At 41.5% G+C, this 25,218-nt stretch overlaps 1 protein-coding gene and 1 long non-coding RNA gene across 10 annotated transcripts in view; both read left to right on the forward strand.

Annotated features, from left to right (window-relative positions):
• LOC118225640 (zinc finger protein 271-like) overlaps positions 1–11,371 on the forward strand; it is an 88,894-nt gene extending 77,523 nt beyond the window's left edge. For 8 of the 9 annotated variants that reach the window (XM_035414380.1, XM_035414384.1, XM_035414381.1 and 5 more), the window contains one exon: positions 4,816–6,543. In XM_035414380.1, the coding sequence (XP_035270271.1) occupies positions 4,816–6,230 (1,415 nt within the window). In that variant the 3' untranslated portion in view covers positions 6,231–6,543. Of the gene's footprint in view, positions 1–4,815; positions 6,544–10,166 lie in introns of those variants that run through there. The other variant, XM_035414386.1, reaches the window with a different exon arrangement.
• A 2,388-nt stretch (positions 11,372–13,759) lies between these two features.
• Positions 13,760–14,603, forward strand: LOC118225649. The gene is made up of 2 exons (XR_004764870.1): positions 13,760–14,132; positions 14,284–14,603. It is a non-coding gene; the product is annotated as an uncharacterized LOC118225649 (long non-coding RNA).
• Positions 14,604–25,218: the final 10,615 nt, after the last annotated feature.

Consider the following 25,218-nt stretch of genomic DNA (forward strand, 5'->3'; position numbering starts at 1 on the left):
GAAGTGATCGCAGCAGAGGAGTGACGTGGGAGAATTTTGGGAGGTTGTAGATGAGTCGGGCAGCGGCATTCTGAATCATCTGTAGTGGCTGTATGGCACAAACTGGCAGGCTTGCAAGGAGAGAGTTGCAGTAATCAAGGCGAGAGGTCACCGTAGCCTGGACGAGCAGCTGGGTGGAGTGCGTCGTCAGGTATGGTCGAATCCTCCTGATGTTGTACAGGAGGAATCTGCAGGACCGTGATGTTGCCTTGATGTGCTCCTTGAGGTCCAGTTGGTCATCCAGGACCACCCCCAAGCTCTTGGCAGAGTGAGAGGCAGTCAAGAAGCAAGGAGGTCTTGCACGGGAAGAAGAGCAGCTCAGTTTTGTTGAGGTTGAGCTTCAGATGGTGGCTGGCCATCCAGGTGGAGATGTCAGCCAGGCAGGAAGAGATCTTATCCTCGACCTGTGTGGCCGAGGGGGGGAAAGAAAAGAAGAGTTGTGTGTCATCTGCATAACAATGATAGGAAAAGCCATGTGAATTAATGACTGAACCAAGAGATCTGGTGTATAAGGAGAACAGCAGAGGACCCAGTACAGATCCCTGCGGCACTCCCGTAACAAGTGGATGAGAAGCAGAGGCAGGCCCCTTCCAGGTGACCTGGTAGGTCTTATCTGCAAGATAGGAAGCGAACCAAGACAGGGCAGTCCCGGCAATTCCCATTTCAGCCAAGGTGGAGAGGAGTATTTTATGGTTGACCGTGTCAAAAGCTGCAGACAGGTCAAGAAGGATCAGGACAGAGGAGAGGCGTGAGGCTCTTGCAGTGGCAAGTGCCTCCGTCACAGCTAGGAGTGCAGTCTCTGTTGAGTGCCTGGATCGGAAGCCAGACTGGTGAGGGTCTAGCAGGTTGTTCTGATGGAGAAAAGAGGTTAATTGTTTAAGAACTGCTCGTTCAAGGGTTTTGGACAGAAAGGGTAGAAGGGATATGGGTCGATAATTCGTTACATCGGAGGGGTCCAAGGTGGGTTTTTTGAGAAGTGGGGTAACACGAGCCATCTTAAAATCAGATGGAACATGACCAGAGGAGAGAGAGGAATTAACAATGGAAGACAGATAGGGAAGGAGCTCGCTGGAAATGGATTGGAGAACTTTAGATGGGATGGGGTCAAGTGGACAGGTGGTTGCACGATGAGAGGTGATGAGTTGTAATACATCGGAGTCCTCCAGCATTTCAAAGGAGGTCAGTGTGGCTGTGGGTTTGTCCCGGGGGGTTGGGGGTCTCACTGGATGGGCGAAGGAGTTCCGGATTGTAGCCACCTTTCCTTCAAAGGCGGCCAGAAAGTCATCTGCGGAGAGGGAAGAGGGAGGTGGGGGTGGAGGAGGAATGAGGAGGGAAGAGAAGGTGGAGAATAGTTTGCGTGGATTAGAGACACATGCACTGATCTTGGATTGGAAAAAAGAGGCTTTCGCAGACGTGAGGGCAGATGTGAAAGTCGCCAGCAGGGTATGGTATGCGGTCAGGTCATCAGAGGATCGGGATTTCCTCCACTTCCTCTCTGCAGCCCGCAGTGATGTTCTGCTGGAGCGTAGTGACTCAGTCAGCCATGGGCAGGGGGGTGAGGAGCATGCTGGTTTGGAGACAAGAGGACAAAGTGAGTCGAGGGACTGGGAGAGGCAGGAGTTGAGGGTGGAGGTGGCAAGATCAACTGGCAGGTTAGAGAAAGACGCAGGAAGGGGAAGTGTAGACAGAGCGGTGGAGATGAGGGAGGATTGTGACAGAGTAGAGAGATTTCTCCTGAAATTTTATTGTGTTGTGCAATTAAGTGAATTCTACTGTATTAACCTACACTGTTTTTCTACATCTGTGCAGATAGAACTGTGAAATAAAATTCTGAAAAGCCTTTAAAGTTGTGGAGGGTGACAAAAAGGATGGTGCAAGTATTTGAGTGAATGTATAAAAATATTTTAAATACAGTAAGCTGGCATTTGTCTGAATTCATTAAGTTAAAAGTTTAAGTAATATTGTAACACTGTTTTGAGTGGCAGAAGTGAAAAACATTTCAAGATATATTGCGATTCCTAATACCACTATTCTTGTAAAATGACCCCCTTACAATGTGTAAATCCTTCAGTATATGCTATATTTTCCCCCAAATATGGTACTTAAAATATGTAATCCTTCAATAAATATTCAAACTGTTCCAATTTTTTATTTTTGTCACACTTTTAATTATAGCTTATATCTCAATGCATTGTGATGGTCTCTTGAAGACCAGAACTTTAAATTCTAAATGTAGGCATATATAGGAAGACGACACGTCGAGTTGATGGTGGAAGTGAAGCCAGACCGACCGCAGTCACTGTCACACAGTCACCAGTCAAGCACTATTTTGAGCCAAAAATAACCCTGGAGACTACAGTGGTTTAGCGTTTCCCTCGTCTCATTGGCTGATACAGAAGGTATTGGTTCACCCATATAAACTCTCAGACATATTATTAAAAAGTGGCCAAAAGACGTTTGCCTCCTTGATTTACTGTTTTCTGCTTATATGACAGAAGATCCAGAAAATTATAAAAATTACTGACAAGTTCTTTATTCATTCCTGAATGTTTTATAATTATTCTCTTAATTATTCTATAATGTTTTATATTATACTCTTAATTGATAGTTAACCAATCATATTTTCACAGTGGAGTGATAAAGGCATTCATACATTTGGTTATATTTTTTATTTTTGGGCAACATGGGCTTTGTGAGTTCCACGACATGCAATATTCATTATTCTTTTATCGGCAACTATGTTCATCAGTTAAAGCTCAAGGACAAATTGTACATAGGGGGAGGTCTGGGAAATGGCGGGCTGTTTGCAAACTGCCTGCTAACAGTTATTGCTGGTAGCTTGCTTGCACTACGCCGTCCAAATTCATAACACCGTGTCTTTGTTCGTCTCTTGTTCGAAACGTGTTGTCCCATTTTGTTTTGATTATACAGCCGCCTTTACTGCTGCCAAGAGAATGGTGGTCTGCTGCTGGAAACCACTGCATGCATTGTCAATAACCTCTTTTCCACCAGGTTCTAGGAACAAAAAACGAAAACAGTTCCTCAAATGCGTTCGTGTTTTCTTTCCCACTGCACAACAGCTGTGAGGATTTTGTAAGTCATAGGAATTGGCCAAGAATTGCAGCTATTGCATCATAATGCATAGTGTTGCTTATTAGGCAATCCGGTCAGAAAAGATTGAGCTACGCTTATTGTAGTACACATGAACCCCTATATGAAATAGCCTATTTCAGGTATGTAGAGAATTGATATGTTAAATTTGCATAGCATGTATCATGGGTTATAACTGAACTGCATCAGCAATTAACTTCTGGTGATGATGAAATATTCTTGAACTATGGAGTTAATGGATCTTGGGTAGAGATTGATTTTTATATGAAGAATTGAGTTATTGATTTTTGGGCCTGAGGATTATGGGGGACCAAAAATGCCAAAATTTATTGCAATAATCAACACAGAAGCGCAATGCACAAGCACAATGAGGCTGCACAAATGGCACTCTCTGATTCTTCTATTACTCCCATTTCTGAACATTATCTGCAATTCCGCCGGCACAGTCTTTTTGTGTTCAGGAAATCTATAGGCCCGAGAATGCACTGTCACCCCTAGAGATGTTTCAATGTGGGATTCAGCTGTAAATTATGCTAATACAGTATGGAATATTTTTTCCATTGAGTTCAACAGGAAAATTAATCAGGAGAAACAATGCTTGTTGTATCTACTGCATATCTGGCAGCAGCATGGTGGTTTGAGGCTCATTTGATACCTTGGACCCTTGATGACTTAAAGCCATTTAGCCAACAAATGTGTTTCATGTACTGTATCAGCATAATTTACAGCTGAGTCTAGTCCCACTTCCCCCCAATTCCCATAGAGATCCATTCAAATGCAAAGAGTTTTGTATCGCTTGTAGGACAACCTGAAAATAAGATATCCAGACTCTGATGATATGGATAGGTCACAGACATCAGGAAGTCATGGCATGCAAATTATATGCAACCAAATACAAAACACAACTCTTTTATTTGACATTATGTTAATTTGTCTACTGTATAAGTGAATTTCCCTGTTTCTAGCTTTTCCCCAAACAGTTCACTGCAGCAAAAGTAAATGAGCAAATGGGGGGTACACCTAACAGTCTTAAAGGTTCGCACAAAGTGAGGTAATTCAATGCAATTCAATTTTATAGGATACAAACATTCTTTATTCTATTTATTAATCACATTTAGATGTTTAGATATTTTCCATAGCCTAGGCTGTATCAGTGAAAACCTATTGCAAGACTGTGCATTATTCTGTGGTTCCCATCGAATGTCTTTCGTTTTCGATCTAAACAACTGTATCTGTCATTGTCATGTCATCACGTAGGCTAAAGATAGGATGACCTATTTTTCGTTGATTTTAAATATATTTATGAAGATCAGGTCTGAGTTGAAAAAATTCAATCAATTGGTTAATTAATAGTCTATTGGCAACAGGCTGTTTTTTCTTTTCAGTTTCTTTTATTTCCAATATACCAAAGACACACTGAAGACCCTTGTCTTTCTATTTCACATTTTCTGCAAAGAAATATAGGTAACTGTTTTGTTTGAAAAAGAAACCCTGAGAGGGGGTTATGACTAAGTCATGTGCTGATGTGACTGTGATTGAACCAGTGCCACCAATGGAAAAGTTAACCTGCAGCCCTGACTGTATATTGTGTGTATGTATTCATGCTTGTTTACATGTCTTATTGTTCTAAAGATTAATATGTTGTGCCACCTATTGTCTCCTCAGGGCAATGTGATGAGGAGTCATCTCAGGTCTTTGCCTGCTTGCAGTGCCCATTTGTTCACATGGAAGAAGCGTCCCTGAACTGGCACATTGAGAAGGTTCACCCAGAGGAGTACAGCAGGATTCTGAGCTCTGGAAGAACTAGAGCAGAGAACATGCTGCCTCCCAGGAGTAGCACCTATCAGCAACCCACAGCCCCCAAGACAACCCCCACCCCAAAACCTTCCCACACAGGCACTACAGGGGCTCATACATGCTTCATGTGTGGGAAGAGTTTCAAGTATGCATCCAATCTGATAACACACCAGCGAATTCACACAGGGGAGTGTCCATACCCCTGCTCCCAATGTGGAAAGAGTTTCACTTCTGCATCAGATCTGAAAAAACATGAAAGAATTCATACAGGTGAGCGCCCATACCCCTGCTCCCGGTGTGGGAAAAGTTTCACATCTGCATCAGATTTGAAAAAACATGAGCGAATTCATACAGGGGAGCGCCCATATACTTGCTCCCACTGTGGAAAGAGTTTCACATCAGCATCAGATCTGAAAACGCATCAGCGAATTCACACGGGTGAACGCCCATACCCATGCTCCCAGTGTGGAAATAGTTTCATTTCTGCATCAGTTTTGAAAAAACATCAGCGTGCACATTCAGGGGAACGTCCATACCACTGCTCCTATTGTGGGAAGACATTTGTAACTGCGTCGCACCTGACAATACACCAACGAATTCATACAGGGGAGCGCCCATTCCCCTGCTCTCAGTGTGGGAAGAGTTTCAGATGTGCATCAAACTTGAGAAAGCACCAGCGAACTCATACAGGGGAGCACTCCTTGAACTGCCCAGTGTGTGGGAAGAGTTTCATTTATCAATCAGATCTGACAAAACACCTGCCAACACATACAGGGGAGCGTCAATACCACTGCTCCCAGTGTGGCAAGAGTTTTGTATATCAGTCAGACTTGACAGTGCACAAGCGACTGCATACAGGGGAGTCCCCATACCAGTGCTCCCAATGTGGAAAGCGTTTCAGATGTGCATCAAACCTGACAACACATCAGCGAACACATACAGGGGAGCGCCCATACCAGTGTTCCCAGTGTGGGAAGTGCTTTGGTCAAATAGGTAATTTAAGAAAACATCAACAAACTCATATAGAGGAGCGCCCATACCACTGCTCAAAATGTGGGAAAGATTTTGTTTCTGCGTCAAAACTAACAGCGCATGAACGATTTCATACAGGGGAGCGTCCACACCAATGTTCCCAATGTGGGAAAGGGTTCATGTATCAATCAGAGCTGACAAAACACCAGCGGATACATACTGGGGAGCGTCCATTCCATTGCTCCCTATGCGGGAAGAGTTTTGGTCAGTCAAACACTCTGAGAGTACACATGCGAATTCACAAAGAGTAGGGACCATTCAAGTTGCAAAATATTATGATTGGGTGTTCCATTTTAAAAAACTTTTTTATTGCTTTGTTTTGATATTCTTATGGATCTGGATTCCTGGCCACATTTGGTGCTGGATTCAGTCCTCCTTACTTTTCCCTCATGGTTTTCTTCAGGGCTGGAATTTCAGATTAGGATTTCAGGAAATTGTACATACTGTTTTGAACAATCCTGCTCATCATTTAAAGTGAGAAAATCCTGCTGTTTATTCAGGCTGCAAAATACTGCAGTTTTGTTTCAGAATTGGTCTCCATTAAAAATGAAAAACTTCAGTTCTCTGGTGTATTTGGATCTTCTGTGTCAGTCTTCAGTTGAAAAGAAATGAGCTTCTCCAAATGCAGTTCACATGTGAAGTTTGAAATGATGGCTAAGTTTACATGATGCCATGCTGTCAACACCAACAGTAGCACAGTCCCATAAGGATAAACAGCTGATTGAGCTAGAAGAAATATTGCAAATATTGAAAATATTTTTAACTGCCTCTAAAATTCAAACTGCACACTCAAAAATCATAAGGACTTACATTTTGGTGTGAATGTGAGTTACTTTATTGATTTCTATGTTCAAATTATCACCAATGAAAAGTAAACTGTTTAGATGAAAATAAATAAATATAAATATAAATAAAAAAAGTTTATCTTAAATAATTTAAAGTTTATTTGCAATGTGTAATTAAGAAGGATCACAGGCAGTGAATAGACCTGTTGTACAGCATCCATTTTATACTTTGCACCAGTGCTCACTCTGTGAGATGGAGTCGTGGCAAGTTGGGGGGTAAAGTAGGCACACACAACTGGGCTGATTTATTAAGGGGACACAAGTGTGTCTGCCTCCTTAACCTGTAGATGTGGCCCCAGATTGCCCTGATTCTCTCTCCTGAAGCGAGTCCTGCCACACACCTATAACACATGTATGCTGTTTCTGTCTCTCTCTCTGGCTGGTTTATATTTGTAAATAGATGTGGGTTCTTTGTGTGTATGTTTGCGTGTATATGATTTGTAGCTGTCAGACCATGCAGAGTGTGTGTAACACTAATACATTTTTTATTACAAGGTCTCCCTTATAAACCTGTAGGGGGAATACCTCTACTAATTATAGAATAGTGAGGATAGATAATCAAAATGTGTCTGTTTTTAATAAAAATATATTCTCAGTTTCATAATCAGTCTCAAAAAATAGAATTTATTAAACACATCTAACCTAAAATCTTAAAAGGCTAAATAAGTGAGCAGATGGAAAGGGGACTAGAGTGCTGCATGTGTAGTCATGTGTTCACCAAAGTCTCCTTTGATGGAACGAATTATGAATCGCTTTTTATCATGTGAAGCTAACATGGCTACAGGCAGCTACTGAGGTTAGCTACATCTAGTTAATCCCAGTCCACATGGCCATCCTAAATATACTGTACAAGACCATATCTCTAAAGAGTATATTAGTACCGGGGATTTCACATCCACAGATCTTGGTTCAAAGAAAGGTGGAGTGCAAGCTAATGTTAGTAACAGAGTATATATGTTAGCTAGCTATGTGGGGCTACTTGGCTGTAGCTAACTAAAAAGCCATGTGATATAATCTAAACGCAACATTACATAAAATTGATAACATACTTTTTTGGAAACAAAAACAAGCTCCCTAATGCCAAGCACACACTACATGACTGTCAAAGTCGTCAGATCGCTGTACTGTTCACACCACAACTTTCTGTCTTGTAATTGGGAATCTTGAAGTCGTTCTGGTTGGCACACTACATGACTGATCGGTGACAGGGGGTCACACATTACAAGATCTTTCGCCAGGAGGAATTCCCGGCTGCGTCCAAATAGTCTTTTTTGCTTAGGAAGGTTCCTAACTGAGTGAAATGACCCGGAAGTATCTAAGTGGCAGCCATGATAAGAGCTGTTCGAATTCTCTAAATGCTAAGGAAAGGTGCTTCAATGCTTCCTTTCTTATCTCCTTTAGCATAGGGTATATTGGACCATCCTTTATGAAAGAAAAGGAGATAATGCCATCCCACAATTCCTTACGGCAGCAACATTTAAAGCGAAGCACCATTCGGCCGTTCACGAAAACAAACGGTCAACATGACTGAGTTGTGTCGTGGTTCTTAAGCTATTATATGCATAGGCTTATAATCAGATCATAATCAGCATATTTACCATAACACGGAAGTCTGTCTTTCAAGAAAAAGGGATATAAGATGTTTTTAGCCAGATTATGTTTTTAATTCAACATGTTTGAAACTTAAAAACGATGATATGTACAGTAGTAAATTTGTAGGCCTAACCTATGCCTATCTTGCATTAAATTTAATGAATTATTTTCATACAATCATACTAATTGGGATTCATGTCGATAAATATGAGTGGACAGGAGGGTGAGCATGACCAACCATTCTCAATGTGACAACCATTTCGTTTCACTTTTTTGACTGGTAGCCTATATTCCTTTTTTATTTCAATTCCAACCTTGGTACTGAAGTAATATTTTTCACCAGGTTTTCTACATTTATATAGCCTGCATGAAACAACACGGTAAGAACGCACGGGGCAAAGTATCTAAGATGCGCTTTTAGTAGTCCATCTTCGGAACATTGTAGTTTCACCACGGAAGACGCACGCCAATAACATCCACCGTTGCATAATTACGTAGCCTAGTGTAAGTGCAGTCGAATTCTCTTAGCACCGCGGTTGTCTTTTCCTAAGTCCTTTTGAATTCTCCTTCACATCTTTCCTTAACCTCATGACGTTTTTCATTGAGGTCAAGGAAAAGTGGTTAGGAAAAGACATAGGACGTTTTTTTTTTTTTTTAACTATTCGGACGCAGCCAGGATTTTTTTCTTCCAAAAATGGATATCCACAAGAAAAGAGCGATCCAAGTTGTTTGTGCGCTGATTTGCAGCGAAAAAACCAGGAAGAGAAAGGAAAGAATATGGGTGAGAGAATGGATTGGGATATGCGGGCAGCAAGGATTGTCTGTTCTGCAGAGAGAGTTGGAGGTAAATAAAACCATGTATAAAATAAAACCATAAATTAATTAACTAAAATAAATAATAAATAAATAAAGCCATAATGTAGCCATGCTTGTTGATGTTGTCGTGTTGCAAGTGTTACTCCTCCCCCAGGTTTCCCCTCACCCCAGGTCTTGCGCTCTCATTGGCTATAGCTCGTAGCCACCCTCCTTGCCAGTTACGACACTTCACACAACAGGATTTGGACTCCCCGACAGGTCCGGATCCAGATATTTAGCCTGCTTGATACCTTTCAGTCGTCTGCGATGCATCGGCGAGTCTCTCTGATTGCGTCTTTGAACAGTTCACACATAGCGATCGAGCGCCGATTTGCGAGCGCCGAGCGAACGCCGATTTGCCTCTGATCTGGGACCTTTGTTGGCGATCTCCAAAAACTGTCGGCGAGCGGAAAATCAGGGCTTCAATAGTGTAGTGTGAACTCGGCATAAGCTAATGGCTGGATGTTTGTCAGTCTTACTGCTGCAGTGCAGATGAGTCTGCATGGTGGGTCCCATGGCTTTTTTGGTCCAAGGAAACTGGCTTGGCCACTGTCTCTGGATTTCTGTTGTGCTGTCTGTAGAAGCTGGTATTTCCTTGTTGCTGGTATCTTAAAGGGAGTCTGGAATTTGGAAGTTGTGCTGGTTTGCTGTTGCAGGAAGGTACATAGGCTAGATGCAATTACTTGTTGCTATGTTGAAGAATGCTAACAACATGTAAAGTTAGTAAATAAACTGATCTTGTGGTGGATCAGTTCCTTTAGCTTACTTGCAGGATAATTAACAAGTTTACTTGGAGATAGTACCATGGGTTGTGGCTATAACCCAAGAGAGAGTGTGTCTGTCATGTTCTTTTGCCGGTAAGTATTTGTTGCTGTTCTCTCATGTGATCTCCAGACGCCTGGAGGACGTGCACCTCGGCCTAGTGAACCCCACTGGGATTAGACCTAGAAGAGTCCGTAGAAACCGAGCTTTGTGCACGTCTCTTCTAGACAGCGTGTCAAGCAGCTAAGAGGAGAGCAGCAAAGGGGTATCCAGAGATGCCTACCAAAGCCAGAGTTTCTTTGGACACAGGTGGACACATCTGCACTCCAGCAGGAAGACTGACAATCATCCACACATTTTTAGCTGAGGAAAACTTGTTTGTTTCTTAAATGCACTGAAGTATGGTATTGATCATTTAGATTGTATCACATCGCTTGTACTTAGCCACAGCCACCTAGCTCTACATAGCTAACGTAGATACTTTCTTACTAACATTAGCTTACAATTCCATTTCCATTTTACTTTAACCAAGATCTGTGCTTCCGATTTTCCCTGCACTGATATCTAACTGAACTTATTGGATATATGGTCTCGTGTGTTTAGAATGGCAAGGTGCACTGGGAGTAGGTAGACTTGGCTACCTAACTCCAGTGGCCCTCTGTAGCCATGTCAGCATCACATGCTAAAATCATACTTTGCTCCATCAGAGGACCTTTTGTTCTCCCCTGCACCATGTATGCTGTTGATCACACACATGACTAGACACACACATGCAACACTCTAGTCCCCCTTTCCATATCCTCCCTTATTTAGCCTTTCAGGATTTTAATTTAGATGTGTTTGTTTGACAACAAGGTTTAGAATAGAATTTATTAGTCTGATTGTTATTTGTATAAATGTTTAGAGCCTGCCATCTCAAAGGACTTACACATATTACATTATTGATTATTAATTTAGCTAATATTTAATGTTGAAATTTGTAATCATGATTTAACAATCGATTATGGGGCTGATTATACTTTTGCACCATTTGATCATTGAATGTGGTAATATATATTTATTTCCCCTTACATTTTGGTGCCCCGTGTGAGGATTGCTACAATGGACATGATTTAATTATTTTTCCTCACTATTTGATCATTTGTAGAGGTATTTCCTACTACAAAGCAAAGGTTTAGATTCTGTAAGGTTATCTATGTTTTAAGTATATTGCCATTGGGAAAGATTAATCCAATGTATTTTAATAGTTTGATATGTTGTACCATGTGCTTCCTTTTCACAAATTCTCCCTTTGCTTTATGACTGGAAATAAATATTGCTCTGCTCACCCATTCCAACTCTTGTCTGGACAGTGGCTTTTATGCCCATTGCCTTCTCCCCTACATAAAGGCAGTGGGTCAGCCTGATTACACAACTGAACCTGTCTGTATCTACTGTATATGGGTCAATGACAGACAAGGTAAAAATTGGGAAATTATTTTTTTACCCGCTTTGCATTCTTTTTTGTGTGAATCTGTACAAAATCTTTACAATGTGTGTGTTTTAAAATGCATACTCTGCGGGAATTTACCTTGAAAATATTACTAAATAACCATGCTCAAATCAAATCTATGATGCACTGGTAATCTCTGTCATACTTCACAGATATTTGTCAGATCTGTGTTCCTCTGCCTGTACTTTTTTTTTAAAAATAATCCATTGTTCTCCATAGAGCTAGTATTAGCAGTCAGTGGATCAAGATTTAAAGAAAAGGTCACAACATTGTTGTGTGGTGGGCTGTACAAATAGCAAAGCCAAGAATCCCAATTTTGAGTTTTATGTCCTCCTGTGCAAAAAGACCAAGCCAATGAGGAGAAACAAGTGGATTTGTTTCAGACATGAGGGGAATGTCAGAAGGCATTTGGATCCTGAATCTAGCCACATCTATATTTGCAGTAAATTAGCCATTTTGTTATCCTAAGTACTTATAAACTTTAATTAACAGTAAGAGGCTTATTCTGAAATGGCAATTTGTATGTTTAATTAGTTTTTTTAGAATGTGATGTGAGATGTAACTGCTTAGCTAGCAACATTACATATCACATCACATCCTAAAAAATAAACATTAGCTAGTTTACTAACATGATAATTTTGCTGCTTTTAGCTAAGAGGCTCTTCACTTACATCATTATGGTAGCTGCTTGATTTTTATTGCAGGGTGACATTCATGAAGGGCTTACAGAATAATGGCAAAAAAATGAAAGTAAAAACATTTTTGGGTGCAGTTCCCCTTTAACGGCATCACAGAGCATTTTTTCCAGGGTGTCTTCACACAGAACACAAGTCCCCTTTCCAATTATTATCAGGCTTTAGAAGACTGATTGTGGCTACAGGTACTGTATTGTTTGATAAAAGTTTTGTTTTGCTCTCCTGTGAAGCAAAGACATAAAAATATGCTAAACTAGTCTACATCTTGGCCTAAGACTGCAAAAGCCTTTGGCCTCTAGTTTGCTCTGCACTCAAGGGGCTGGAGGATGACAACAATAAAATATGAAGCCTCTAGAAAATAAATATGCTAAATGAAGTTCACCACATACATTTGACAGTGGTTTCAAACCAAAAGAAAAAGAGAGGGTGACAAACACAAATGTGTGATGCAGGAGAAAATATGAGTCTTGCACTATACTCATCTTGTAAGCAGCACCTGCATATGCAACTAGCTTTGGGTTTACAAAGGGTAAATGTGTGATGCAAAAGAGCCTACAAATCATCAACAGCCAATCATATATGTTCAATTCAATTTTATTTGTATAGCGATTTTTACAGAGAACTGTCACAGACACTTTACAGAGTAGCAAGGCAAGAAACAGAGCAAACACTAGGCCTGAACCCCCAAATAGCAAATACTTAAGGTGAAAACCTTCAAGCAGCGATGAGAAAAAACTCCTCAATGGGAAGAAATTTTGAGATGAACCCAGCTATAGAGGGGGAGCCCATCTTCCACTGGCTAGCCTGGTGTGAAGTAACAGACAGAAAATGAGTAAGCAGGTTTACGGTTCTTTCCAGGACTGGAATCATTGGACTCCGTTAACTAAAAGGATTTTTTCACCAGTTCGTTCACTACACTCGTTCAGACTCGAGAATGAGAGTCATGCAGTGACTGGTTCAGGCTCTGTGATTGACTGCTTTATTGCAATTTTGATTTTGAACACCATTATGCAGTAACAAAGACACAAATTCTACCCAAGAGTTCAGGGCTGGCACTGATTCCAAACGCTCCAACTTACTCCCTCTACCCAAACCACTAAGAAAACTAGAAGAGTGCACTCAGTAGAGTGCAGATCTCTGCCAGGCGTGTTAGCTTTGCTGATGCAACAATAGAGGCTACACAATCAATGCAACCAGACAAATACAATATTACACGTTCTTACCATGTGCCCAAAAACGCTGATTCAGTAAAGTAACCCTAAAGGTGGTGACATTTTAGCTAATTTCATTCATATCAGCCACAATGTGTTAGACAGAGCTAATGTTGATGTTATAGTCTAGCACTTTCATTTCAAATCTGGACAGGAATAATTCCAAAAGGCCAACGATGTGAAATGTCAATTTCAACGTGAAAATGCCAACAAAATAATTGCCACAGATTCAAACATTAACGTACCCCGTTAGTTGGCGGATTGTTTTTGTTGCCATTTTCACGTTGAAATTGACATTTTACATTGCTGGTGTTTCATTCCAAATGGAAGCTGTTGTTGATCACTTGCGGCCCCTACCAGCCGGTTAGGGGGGGTGGAGTTAGCACTCAATGTATTTCAATGGACAATCATGGAAATTCATTCAAAAAAAATACTTGTCGTTGCAAAATATTCGACAATTCAGGCCCTTGGTCAGCATGCAGAACAAGTATTAGGCTGATCGGCGCAGTAGTGTGACCCAGTGAAAGAGCGACGTTTTCACCCTGTGGTAGGGATTTTCAAAGGAAGTGGGAATTCGATAGGGAGGAAGTAGTCCCTTTATAAAGGTCTGTTTGATCTGCTCAATATGCACTTGGGAGAACAGCATTGCATTTTATGCCAGGGAAGCGGCGCCGTCAAATTCAAGCACGCTCTTTGAATCGTAAGTGAAACGTTTGTATTGCTATGTTGTCTGTTGTCCGATTTCTCCCGATGCACTGAGAGTAATAAGGATTAGTTTAATATGTGTAATAATTGGCAACAAAGTTTGTTTTGATGCGAACTGAAATAAATATTTTTATTATCTACTATAGTGGATTGAACGACCCGCTGTGAGGTGGGATAAGCGGCGATTTTTTGGCCTACGTTGCTGATGGGTTTTATTTGAATACTGTGTATGGAATAGAATGTGGGGGTTTTTGTTTTAATGTTGGCGGGGATAGTGCGTCGGTTGTATAGTAATTGTGCTTTGTTTGTTTCTTTTAGAATTGGTGTTTGTCACTGTTTCACTAGATGGTAATTCAGCCGTAGCTGATTTACAAGATTTGTTTGTACCGCTAGCGGTAGCCTGTGACCGCCTTGCTCATGCATCTGTACCTAATTACTGGACTGATTAAAACCTGTGAAAATATAAGTGGTGGTACTGAGATCATTTTACACAGCTTGCTGGGCTCCATAAATGAGTTCAATCTGAACCCATGCAAGAAAAGATTACAGTAATATACGAGATTAGGTGCAGACAGAGACACACACGCACAAACACACACACACGACCAAACACATAATCCCCTCCAGGCTCACGCCTGGCAGAGATAAATATCCACATTATATAATACCACTAACCTATTTAAAGACACTCAATTTCAAAATTTAACTGAAATATTTTGAGCAGTAATACTTACATAGCAATGATGAAACTGTATCTGTGTTCAGTAGATAGAGACAGCGACAGTAAATCAATGGCCCTGTTCAGACCTGTACTTTGTATCCAGATATATCCAGATTCAGTCGAGACGGATGTCAGTTCACACCTGGCATCAGAATGCATCTCCACATGCATCTCCAGTGACCACTTGTGATTGGATCTCACTTCCCCGCTCAATATGCAAATAAACGTGTACATCATTTCCGTTTGCAAAGACCAAATGTGTTGTTGTTTTTAACCGGCCGGAGGTTAAAAAAAAACGGTATATATATGTTTTTAACCAGTGTATTTTTATACAGTCTATGGCAGCAATGCACTACCTGTGCCTAGTCTGCCGGAAATTAGAAGAAGAAGTAGTTTCCAAAGACCTTGGCGTGCGGGCAAAATCAAAACAAAAACAGACTGGGTCTATGCCTTGGCATGTTCCAGGCAAACCAAATTGCTCCAGATGTTTGACGCAGTCGTAATATGTCCCTGTGCTTTTCGAAATTTTAGAACGTTGTGGACAAAGCCAGCTTACGCGATTTGAGAACCAACCAAAATGGTACAGTTATATCCGCTTCTGTCAGATAAGTCTATCAGCAAACATATGGCTTAGCTATGCCCAGAAGTCCTCAATAACAACAGTATTTTTCAAGAAATTATGAAAAATCGTTGACAACATGCAGCGTCTTTTACTGCTACCACAGAGTGAATGCGATGATAAGAATATTTTCGGTTACGCTGACCTATAAAACGCTAAAAGCAAAAGCAAAATTAGACATGTTATACATCATTAGAAAGCTTATACTCTACTATACCTACTGAATAAATGAATTGTCAATCAAGCCAGACTGTACTAAAAAGGGCGACAATGCCGTAAACAACACGTGTGATATTACGCACAGCTATTTTGAAAGGTACCCAGGCATCACAAATGCCTGTATTCACAAACGGATTGTCCAAGACAATATATGACCGCTCAGTCTCAAAGGGGATGTATAACGTCTGATTTTTCTTTTGGAATAGCGTTTTATAGGTCAGAGTAACCAAAAATTTTCTTATCATCGCATTCACTTACACATTCACTCTGTGTTAGCAGAAAAAGACGCTGCACGTAATGAAATGTTGTCAACAATTTCTCATAATTTCTTGGAAAATACAATTATTATTGAGGACTTCTGGGCATAGCTAAGCCAAATATTTGCTGATAGACCTCTCATCGTTTTCTGGAGCAAAACATAAGTGGATAGAGCATGATTTACTGTCTCTGTCTTTATCTACTGAACACAGATAAAATGTCATCATTGCAATGTAAGTATTACTGCTCAAATATTTCGGTTATGTACGTTATTTTGGAAATGGAGTGTCTTTAAATAGGTTTGTGGTATTATACAATGTGGATATTTCACACTGTAACGTTAGCGTTAATTAGTAGTGTAATAGTTTTTGTGATGCATGCAAAATATTTGAGAATTCAGGTCCTTGGCCTGCTATCAGCATGAACAACAAGTATTAGGCTGATCGGCCCAGTAGTATGCGAGATTAGCTGCAGACAGATAGACAAACACGCGCACACGTGACCAAACACACAATTCCCTCCAGGCTCTCGCCTGGCGGAGATAATAATAAACTAAATAAACAATTGGATACACACAAAGGAAATGCAAAAATTAAAACATAAGTAAATAAATCTTTGTGATGGTTAACACAAGCCAACATTACACAAATATTTTACAAACAAGTTGTAGACGGGAGTCAAACTGAGACCCAGAAAAGGCTGGCATTTGAACGAGCCTGGGGGCTGGGACTCATCCTGTAAGAACCCGAGAGCCTTGTGATAAAACAATAGGTTACTCGGACTTACTCTGGATGAGCAGGCCGTTGGCTCTCTGGAATGTTACCCTCTGGACAAGACTGAGATAAGGGGAACTGGACTAGTTGTCTATGGTTGTGTGAGCAGGCCGTTGGCTCTCTGGAATGTTGCCATCTGGACAAGACTGAGATAAGGGGAACTGGACTAGTTGTCTATGGTTGTGTGAGCAGGCCGTTGGCTCTCTGGAATGTTGCCATCTGGACAAGACTAAGATAAGGGGAACTAGTCTTTGTCTATGGTTGTGGGTGTGTGTGTGTTGGGGCCATTAAGGGTGAAAAGGTCATCAGGCCTCTGGCAAAATGGTGGGTCAACTGCTCTTGACAGTACCACAGTGCCCTTATGTGGGCCCCTCTGTCATCACACTTTTTATTTCTCTTCTGGATCTGGACTCTAAACCATCTGTTTATCATATTCACAAACCCCGTAAAACCTTACAAACCATGCACATGTTTTCATTATATTGCTGTATTAGGCCTTATGTAGTAATAACATTGATTGCATGTAAAATGGTTCAACAAAAGGGTATTTTCATGACAACTGCACTATAATATTACATCCCCTTGACATGTTTGGTATGGACGTATTCAGGGAAATTCAAGAAAAAATTATGAATGAAATATGTTTCATACCAAATAGAATTTGATAAAACATAGTTTCAGAAACTCAGGAAAAAACTATCCCAATGGAATGTCCTCTCTGGTAATAATCTCCTTTTCCCAATTTCCCCACTAATTGTTTTGACAACAGCCCCCAAACCCTAAATTTTATCATTAGTCCAGGTTAATTTATGGCAGTGCTGCCTAGATCAAACGTGGGATTTGGCTTAAAAGGAAGGAAGACAAAGAAATCTGGGAAGATCGTAATCGACTTCCCACACTGCACATACTCTGTGTTCTGTGCGTAGCTGAACAGGGAAGATCGTAATCGACTTCCCACACTGCACATACTCTGTGTTCTGTGCGTAGCTGAACAGCGAAGATCGTAATCGACTTCCCACACTGCACATACTCTGTGTTCTGTGCGTAGCTGAACAGGCTGGGTAAGAACTTTTTACTCTGGATTTATGTTTTAAAACCTTCCGTATTTTTAAATTGACTGTGAATTTTAAGCTAATGACCTACCTGCCTGTTAATAAATTCTTCTTATTTTTAACTTGTGTGGTCTTCATGACTCTAATCCATTTAACATTCTTTTCAGCCGAAATTCCGATTAAATACTCAGGGGGACAATTCTGACTAGGACCTACTGATCAGGGGTCTAGTACAGCGAAAGTCTTTAGTGAGGTCCTCAAGTTAGATAGGCGACCACGATCTGCCCGCTAACGGGATTGGTGTTGTATTGGTTCTGGAGTTTTGGCTTAAGAGGACCCATGGGCGTTATACGCCGGTTCTTGTCAAATTCACCTTAAGGAGCCCGATAAATGCATACTGTCCTGGGCTCATAACTATCTATGCAAAAAGGAAAGCATGTATTATGGTGGTCAGCCTCCTACCCTCTGTAGGCTTCACCGAACTGAGATTTAGCAATAGTGCTAAACCCGGGAGCATATATTGAGGAATGATGGCACAAGATAGAGTCGAGTGTAACCACTCCAAGATCCATGTATAGTTAAAACCAAATTTTAAATTATAATTTCATTTGGAGTCAGATCAGTACGAGAGTAAATCATAGTAACTGTTACGCTTACTTGCTGTGGTCATGGATATATCTGATGTGTTGTTCCGCTCATTTGTGAATATTCTGATGCTCCCATTGGAATATTGACAGGTATATCTCTGATGACAGCATAGCCCCGTTTGCGAACGGAGAGTAACAAGAATGTTACTGGTCCGTTTCAGGCCAGTTTTAAGCGGGATATGAAGCAACGCCTTCATATCTGACCCGTGGCAACGGAACCAGTGCATTCTTAAGTATAATTGTGCCCTGTTCTTACAAACAGAGAAAAATAAGTAACATCTCCGGTTTTGAATCACACCAGCCAAGGGAAAAACACGCGGTGCCTTCCCCTCCAGCTACAAACCCTCATTGGTCTAGCTGTGAGATGTTTACAAAGTGATATCACCAAAAAAGATAAGACCAAATTAGGGCCAATTGCCAAAATAGGGATGAACATTACGTCATTGCCCTCATTCAGGACCCCTGATAAGCACCTCTCATCCCCCCCACCCCCCACTTGAACAGATAGTGCTCCACCCTTTTCATCATTCTGAATAACAGACTTTCAAGTGCTGTTAATTTTCCAAGCTGACTGAACTGTCATTTACCGGGGGATCAGATGGAGTCCTCTGATTACATATGATGAGCATACAGGTATACCCTAACATGCGAGCTGTCTGCACCCATTCTGCATCAGAGGGTGGAAGATCATCAAGAGGAGAAGGGTCAACCAAAATTTAAAGGCCAGAGGAGAAAGGGATAGCAAGTCCCCATAGTACTTTTCTGTAGTTTCCGAGATGAAAATACTCTTGTTTCAGCTGCTGTTGCGGCGGCAATCTTATGTGCTGTGATTATTCCTACTGCAGTGCTGACAAGGTTGTGAATCAAGTGAGGTCACATACACGGCTGCTACTCGGACATACCCACCTGTTCTTTTCACGACTGATTTAGGTTGTTCATTTAAATCTAAAGCCACGCATTTACATTTCTCCAACTCTCGCTGTTGACCGTTTAGTCCTATCTCTCAATCTTCAAGCATTCTCATTAACTTTCTGCTGTAGCTTTCTGCATCTCATATGCCACACATCCCTCTTTGTATCACTTAGCTTCACCTCATTAGAATCCTTTATTTCAACCTACTAACTGCTTAACATTCCACTCATGATGGTCATACCACAAGCTTAGAATACCCACGGCTCTTGCTTTTCACTCGCTCTTTTTGCTAACGCTCTTGTGCCATTTTGCTTGCTCAGTCAATACTCCTTCCTTTGCAATGGAACGGTCCTTATCATTTATGCACTTGCTTACGCTATCTGCGGCATACTCCCTCGTTCACCTCTTTTAACATTACTGCATCCATAGGTTAATTTTGTCTTCTTCCTTCACGCCACTTTTCATTTACCGTACTCAACCGATCCGGAGAGCCACCTGTTACCATTAATACTCAGGTATTATAATTACGTTCATAATCTAATCTATGGGGGGGCGACATAGCTCAGGAGGTAAGAGCGGTTGTTTGGCAGTCGGAGGGTTGCCGGTTCAATCCCCTGCCCTGGGCGTGTCGAAGTGTCCCTGAGCAAGACACCTAGCTCCCTAATTGCTCTGGTGAATGTGAGGCATCAATTGTAAAGCGCTTTGGATAAAAGCGCTATATAAATGCAGTCCATTTACCATTCATAAAATCTGAAACACAGTGCTGTTTTGGGCCCACAAGACAAAAAAAACGATGATTAATTCACAGTGCACAGGCGCAAGCTATCAACAAACATTGATGTCTTGTATTTTATTTCTCGGTATCTCGTAGCATTCGTCAGATCCCGTCTTTTAAGTTTCCTCTAGCAGTACATGATCAAGTAATCTCTAAGCAATACCGCCTTTCAACTCTCAGTTGATCAGGTAATTACACGAATGTACTCAACTGCAGAAATACTATCTTAATTTCCAAATACAAGTAGGTGTCTCATAAAAACATGAGGGTACTCATCACTTCTCTTGAGATCCTGTTCATGATGCCAGTTTGTCGAAGAATTATTAAGTTCTACACAGAGACTTCAATCGAGGTTGAGAAACTTTAATACATTATATCATGGAGAGAAATACAACCTCTGTGGTACTGTGCAGTTCTCTGAAAATCGTCAGTTTATTCAGCAAGTTAATTACCTCCTAGACAGACAGAGAAACATACAGTTTTTGCAAATAGTTCTTTCTCTAAGGCAAGTAATTGAACATGGTAGGTCACACATTTTGCAGCATGCCCGGACTATATGTCAGGCAGCCTGGAAACCACGATAAGGCACTAAGCATCAAGATATTCACTCGAAATAGATCATCTTTGTAAGTTTCCACAAGAGAGAAGACGGTCTGTTAAATTCTTCCACAATGCTTGTAGAAGAAGCAGTGGCTTGCTTTCCCCCTGCCTGTCAGTCTCCCCCCCCCTTCCTCCCACCTCCCTCTCCTTCCTCTCCCCTTGCAACCTCTGGCAGCAGCAGGTCTGGAAGATTGTTGAAAATAAATACATTAGCTATCTAGTTTACTAATGCAGGGTTCCTACACATTTTCCATTTCAAAATTCCATACTTTTCCTAATTCAAATTTCCAGACTTCTCGGTAGATTTTTCAGACCATATTTGACATCTGAGTACAAATAGCTAAATGTTTATTATGTAAATAAATGGTTTTAAAATCCAACTGTTAATATGTATGTTACATTTTGACTATGTATGCTATTATGTGGCCAAATAATTGCCAAAAGATTGTAGGTACTGTAGCTCATACAAATCAATTAATACCAAACCCCGACAATTTCAATGCACAGCATTTTATTCAAGCTGCAATGCTAAAACTAGTGTTGTAGTCGAGACCAACTCATCTGAGACCGAGACCAAGACCAAGACCGAGGGGGGACGAGACCAAGACAGAGGGAGGGCGAGGAACCCTGGATCTGTATGTAAGAGCATGCTGTTAATAAACAGAAACATTAGTTTATAGTAGATATATTAAACATATATATTTATTTGAAATTTAAATTTTCAACAAAATTTTGAAACAAGTTTAAATTTAAATTTGTTTACTGTTGGCCTGCAGTAAAAAAAAAAATTAACAATAGAACAGAATATAATAATTATTTAACAAAAATATTTTAGCACAATGTCTGTAATGGTGCTTGCCTAAGTGAAAAGTTGAGATTTAGTTTAACTATTTTTCCATTGTGAAGTAGCTCATATTTAAACTAGTTTTAGAGTAGTTTCCTCAACACTGTTGAAAGGTGAGTCTCTAATTAACCAAAATACAGATTTTACTAGATTATATTTTTTCAGTTGGCCTTGTACTCCAAGAACCTGAAATACAGGGAGGAAGAATCTATTTGATTGTTGGTAATATGAACATCAATCACATCAAAAGAACAATCTTAATCATAATGTATACTAAACTTTATTGGCAGGAAGGCCACTTTGAAAATTTTATTTTATGTCGGGGGCCAGAGTATAGTGACGGGTCTGTATGCGTGCTTGTTTTTGTGCTGCATATTTGTAGACCCAAATTGTGACTTTATGGTGATTCTGTGGTTCAGTATATAAATTACGATATTTAAATTGCAGCTTACCAATTTTTTTCCTCGTCAAAATGTCGCGACTTTGGAGCACAATTTCACTTTCCCAGTAACTGATAGGCTACCTGATGCACATTAGAGGATTTTCAAATCTTAACCGTTTTTAAAAACGTGGGAGACCACAGATAAAATGACACATTTAACCGATTTTTAATATTTTAATCGTAAGAACGCACACACCAGACGATTCGGTCAAGATGCAGGACCACACAAAAAACATGAAAACGATTTTAGAGTGGCAATTCCAGGGACTTTATTTCCGCAAGCTGATTCCCCGTCTCCATGGAGACCACACTGCGGACAATGTTACAATAATTAGGCTACATATATACATAATACAATAATATTGATACTTTTGTTGCTATGTGCAGTTACCTAACCGCATCAAGTATAAAACTATTTCGTCCGCAGAGAACTTCTTCGGTTTCGGCAAGCCGAAAAAAATTCGTTTGGTGATGCTTCCCAGTCAGCTCGCTCTCATTGGCTATTGCGGGTTTCTGCTCAATATCCCATTGCTGTTCCTTTCACACTATGGGATTTCAAGTCGTAAATATCAAACATGTTTGATATTTACAATTAGAGATCAGGGAGACTCCGATCCAGTCAGTAACATTAAGATTATGTCTGTAAACCCCTCACACTACAGGATCATTTGGGCAGATAATCGGTTCAGACTAGCCTTGGATCGGGAACGCCCCCGTGATTGTCGGGAAGAGCGAATCGGGCACAAAATCGGCCAAATTATCCTCTAGTGTGGGGCCAGCATAAGTAATTTATGAAATGGCTGGTATGTCCAGATTCCTCTAGGTCTCTAGTTTCATATGATATATGTGGGAAATATCAAACTATCGTACCGGAGGCTTAAAATTATCGGATTTTAAAGAAAATTATCGTACACAGCCAAAAAAAGAGAAATCACAGGTGTAAATGTTACGACCCCAATAGACAAGGGGAATATGAGAAGGGATATTTAACATAAAAGGATTATTGTAATGTAATCTGGGGTGGATGAACCGATGGGAGGACAGAAAACAACACACAACAATTGGTACGTGAAATAAATTTAATGACAAAGTGCAAGTGAAAATGTTTACAAGAAGGTAGAATTTACAATGAGTATTTACACTATTTACAAAGATGCACTGCTGGTTGCATTCACACTCACATTCAAAGGAACCGGATGAGTGATGCCAAAAGAAAGAACAAAGTAAACTCAAACCAAGCTAACTCAATAGGAGTAAACTGCCTAACTATCTAATAAAAGTAAAGTTCAAACAAAAAACCCTACTTTTGACTAACTACCCATAACTAAACATACAGGAGGTGGCATCCACTCCTAACCTAGGGTGTTTAGACAATCCAATACCTACGTGTAGCAAAATGTGTAGGGCCCCTTACCTAGTCCAGTTCCACATACCACACAAACACACAAAGTTAGCAGCTTGAGACAACTACAGTACAATAATGCTATACAAGACAATCACAGCAGGCCAACAGCAAAACAGAGAGTAAAAGAGTGAACCAGGAAGTGACATGGGTTTTTAAAAAGGAAGAGGGCTTCTGATTGGCTGCTTGCTTCAGATTGGTCAGCTAATGGGTAACAGGAATCTGGGCAGCCAATGGGTAACAGAAAATCTGGAATAGAGTGGCAAAGTGGAGAGGGAGGGAGAGAGAGAGAGAGATGTGGCATGTGAGTGCCACCCCTCCTGTTTAAACACACACACTCACGGGAGACAGTTGGTTCCTTAAGTAGCACTGCCGTGCTCTTTTATTCACAAATGCGTTTTACAGCAATCTGTATACACGAACGACGGTTCCGCAGCCGTCTTGTTGTCAGCAGCCTCGCTCCAGCTTCCGGTCTTCCTTTAAAAACCCCAGGCTCACTGTTGAAAGCAATCAGAGGCAATCAGCGCAATTAAACAATTAACAATTATCGGCGCTGATTACCTCCAGCTGACAGTCGTGACGAAGGATCCGCGAGCCGCTCCTCTCACACTCTCTCTCTGCAGCCGACGCTCAAACCACGCCCACCCCACCACATACCCCCACCGCCCGACTTAGGCCGGGGAGCCATCCGGCCGATGACCAACCCCCCCCCTCCCCCCCCCTCCTGGGGGCGAGAGAGGAAGTCCGCCACGACCATCCGTACACCCGGTCTATGGATCACCTTGAAGTTAAAAGGCTGCAAAGCCAGATACCACCGAGTGATCCGGGCGTTGGTATCCTTCATGCGGTGAAGCCATTGGAGGGGGGCATGGTCCGAACAGAGGGTGAATGGGCGACCCAGAAGGTAATACCGGAGGGCTCCGACCGCCCACCGAATGGCGAGGCACTCTTTTTCCACCGTGCTGTACTTCGCCTCCCGTTGTGACAGTTTTCGGCTAATGTACAGCACGGGGCGGTCGACTCCCTCCACCTGCTGGGTCAAAACAGCCCCCAGCCCTCTGTCCGACGCGTCGGTCTGCAACACAAAAGGGAGAGAGAAGTTAGGTGTGAACAAGAGCGGCTCCCCACAGAGAGCTTCTTTTACCCTCTCAAACACCCGCTGGCACGGTTCCGTCCACTGGACCGGATCTGAGGCACCTTTTCGGGTTAAGTCAGTTAGGGGGCTGGTTAGCTCCGAAAATGCCGGGATGAACCTCCTGTAATAGCCGGCCAGCCCCAAGAACCTCCTTACCTCTTTTTTTGACTTGGGTCGGGGACAGGCTGCAATCGCTGCGGTTTTGTCCACTAGAGGCCGCACCTGTCCACTTCCCAAGTGGTACCCCAAATACCGTACCTCCGCTCGGCCAATAGCACACTTCTTTGGGTTAGCCGTGAGCCCTGCCTGCCTTAAGGATTCGAGCACTGCCCCCACATGCTGCAAATGCTGCTCCCAACTGCTGCTATGGATGATTACATCATCCAGATAGGCAGCAGCATAACCAGCATGCGGACGCAATACCCGATCCATTAGGCGCTGGAAGGTGGCAGGGGCTCCGAATAACCCAAACGGAAGTGTCCTGAATTGGTACAAACCATCCGGAGCGGAGAAAGCCGTTTTTTCCTTATTAGTCTGAGTGTCACGACACACTCGGTATAATCTATCCCGAATTATTACAAAATACGGGTGAGTGAGTGTTGCATCAGGGCGCACCTGTTGACCATCAATGGACATCACGCGGTCAAAGGCAAAGCGTAGGGTGTCATCACGAGACTGCTCG

The sequence above is a fragment of the Anguilla anguilla genome, chromosome 4 (genome assembly GCF_013347855.1).
Source record: "Anguilla anguilla isolate fAngAng1 chromosome 4, fAngAng1.pri, whole genome shotgun sequence".
In the NCBI taxonomy this organism is placed as follows: domain Eukaryota; kingdom Metazoa; phylum Chordata; class Actinopteri; order Anguilliformes; family Anguillidae; genus Anguilla; species Anguilla anguilla.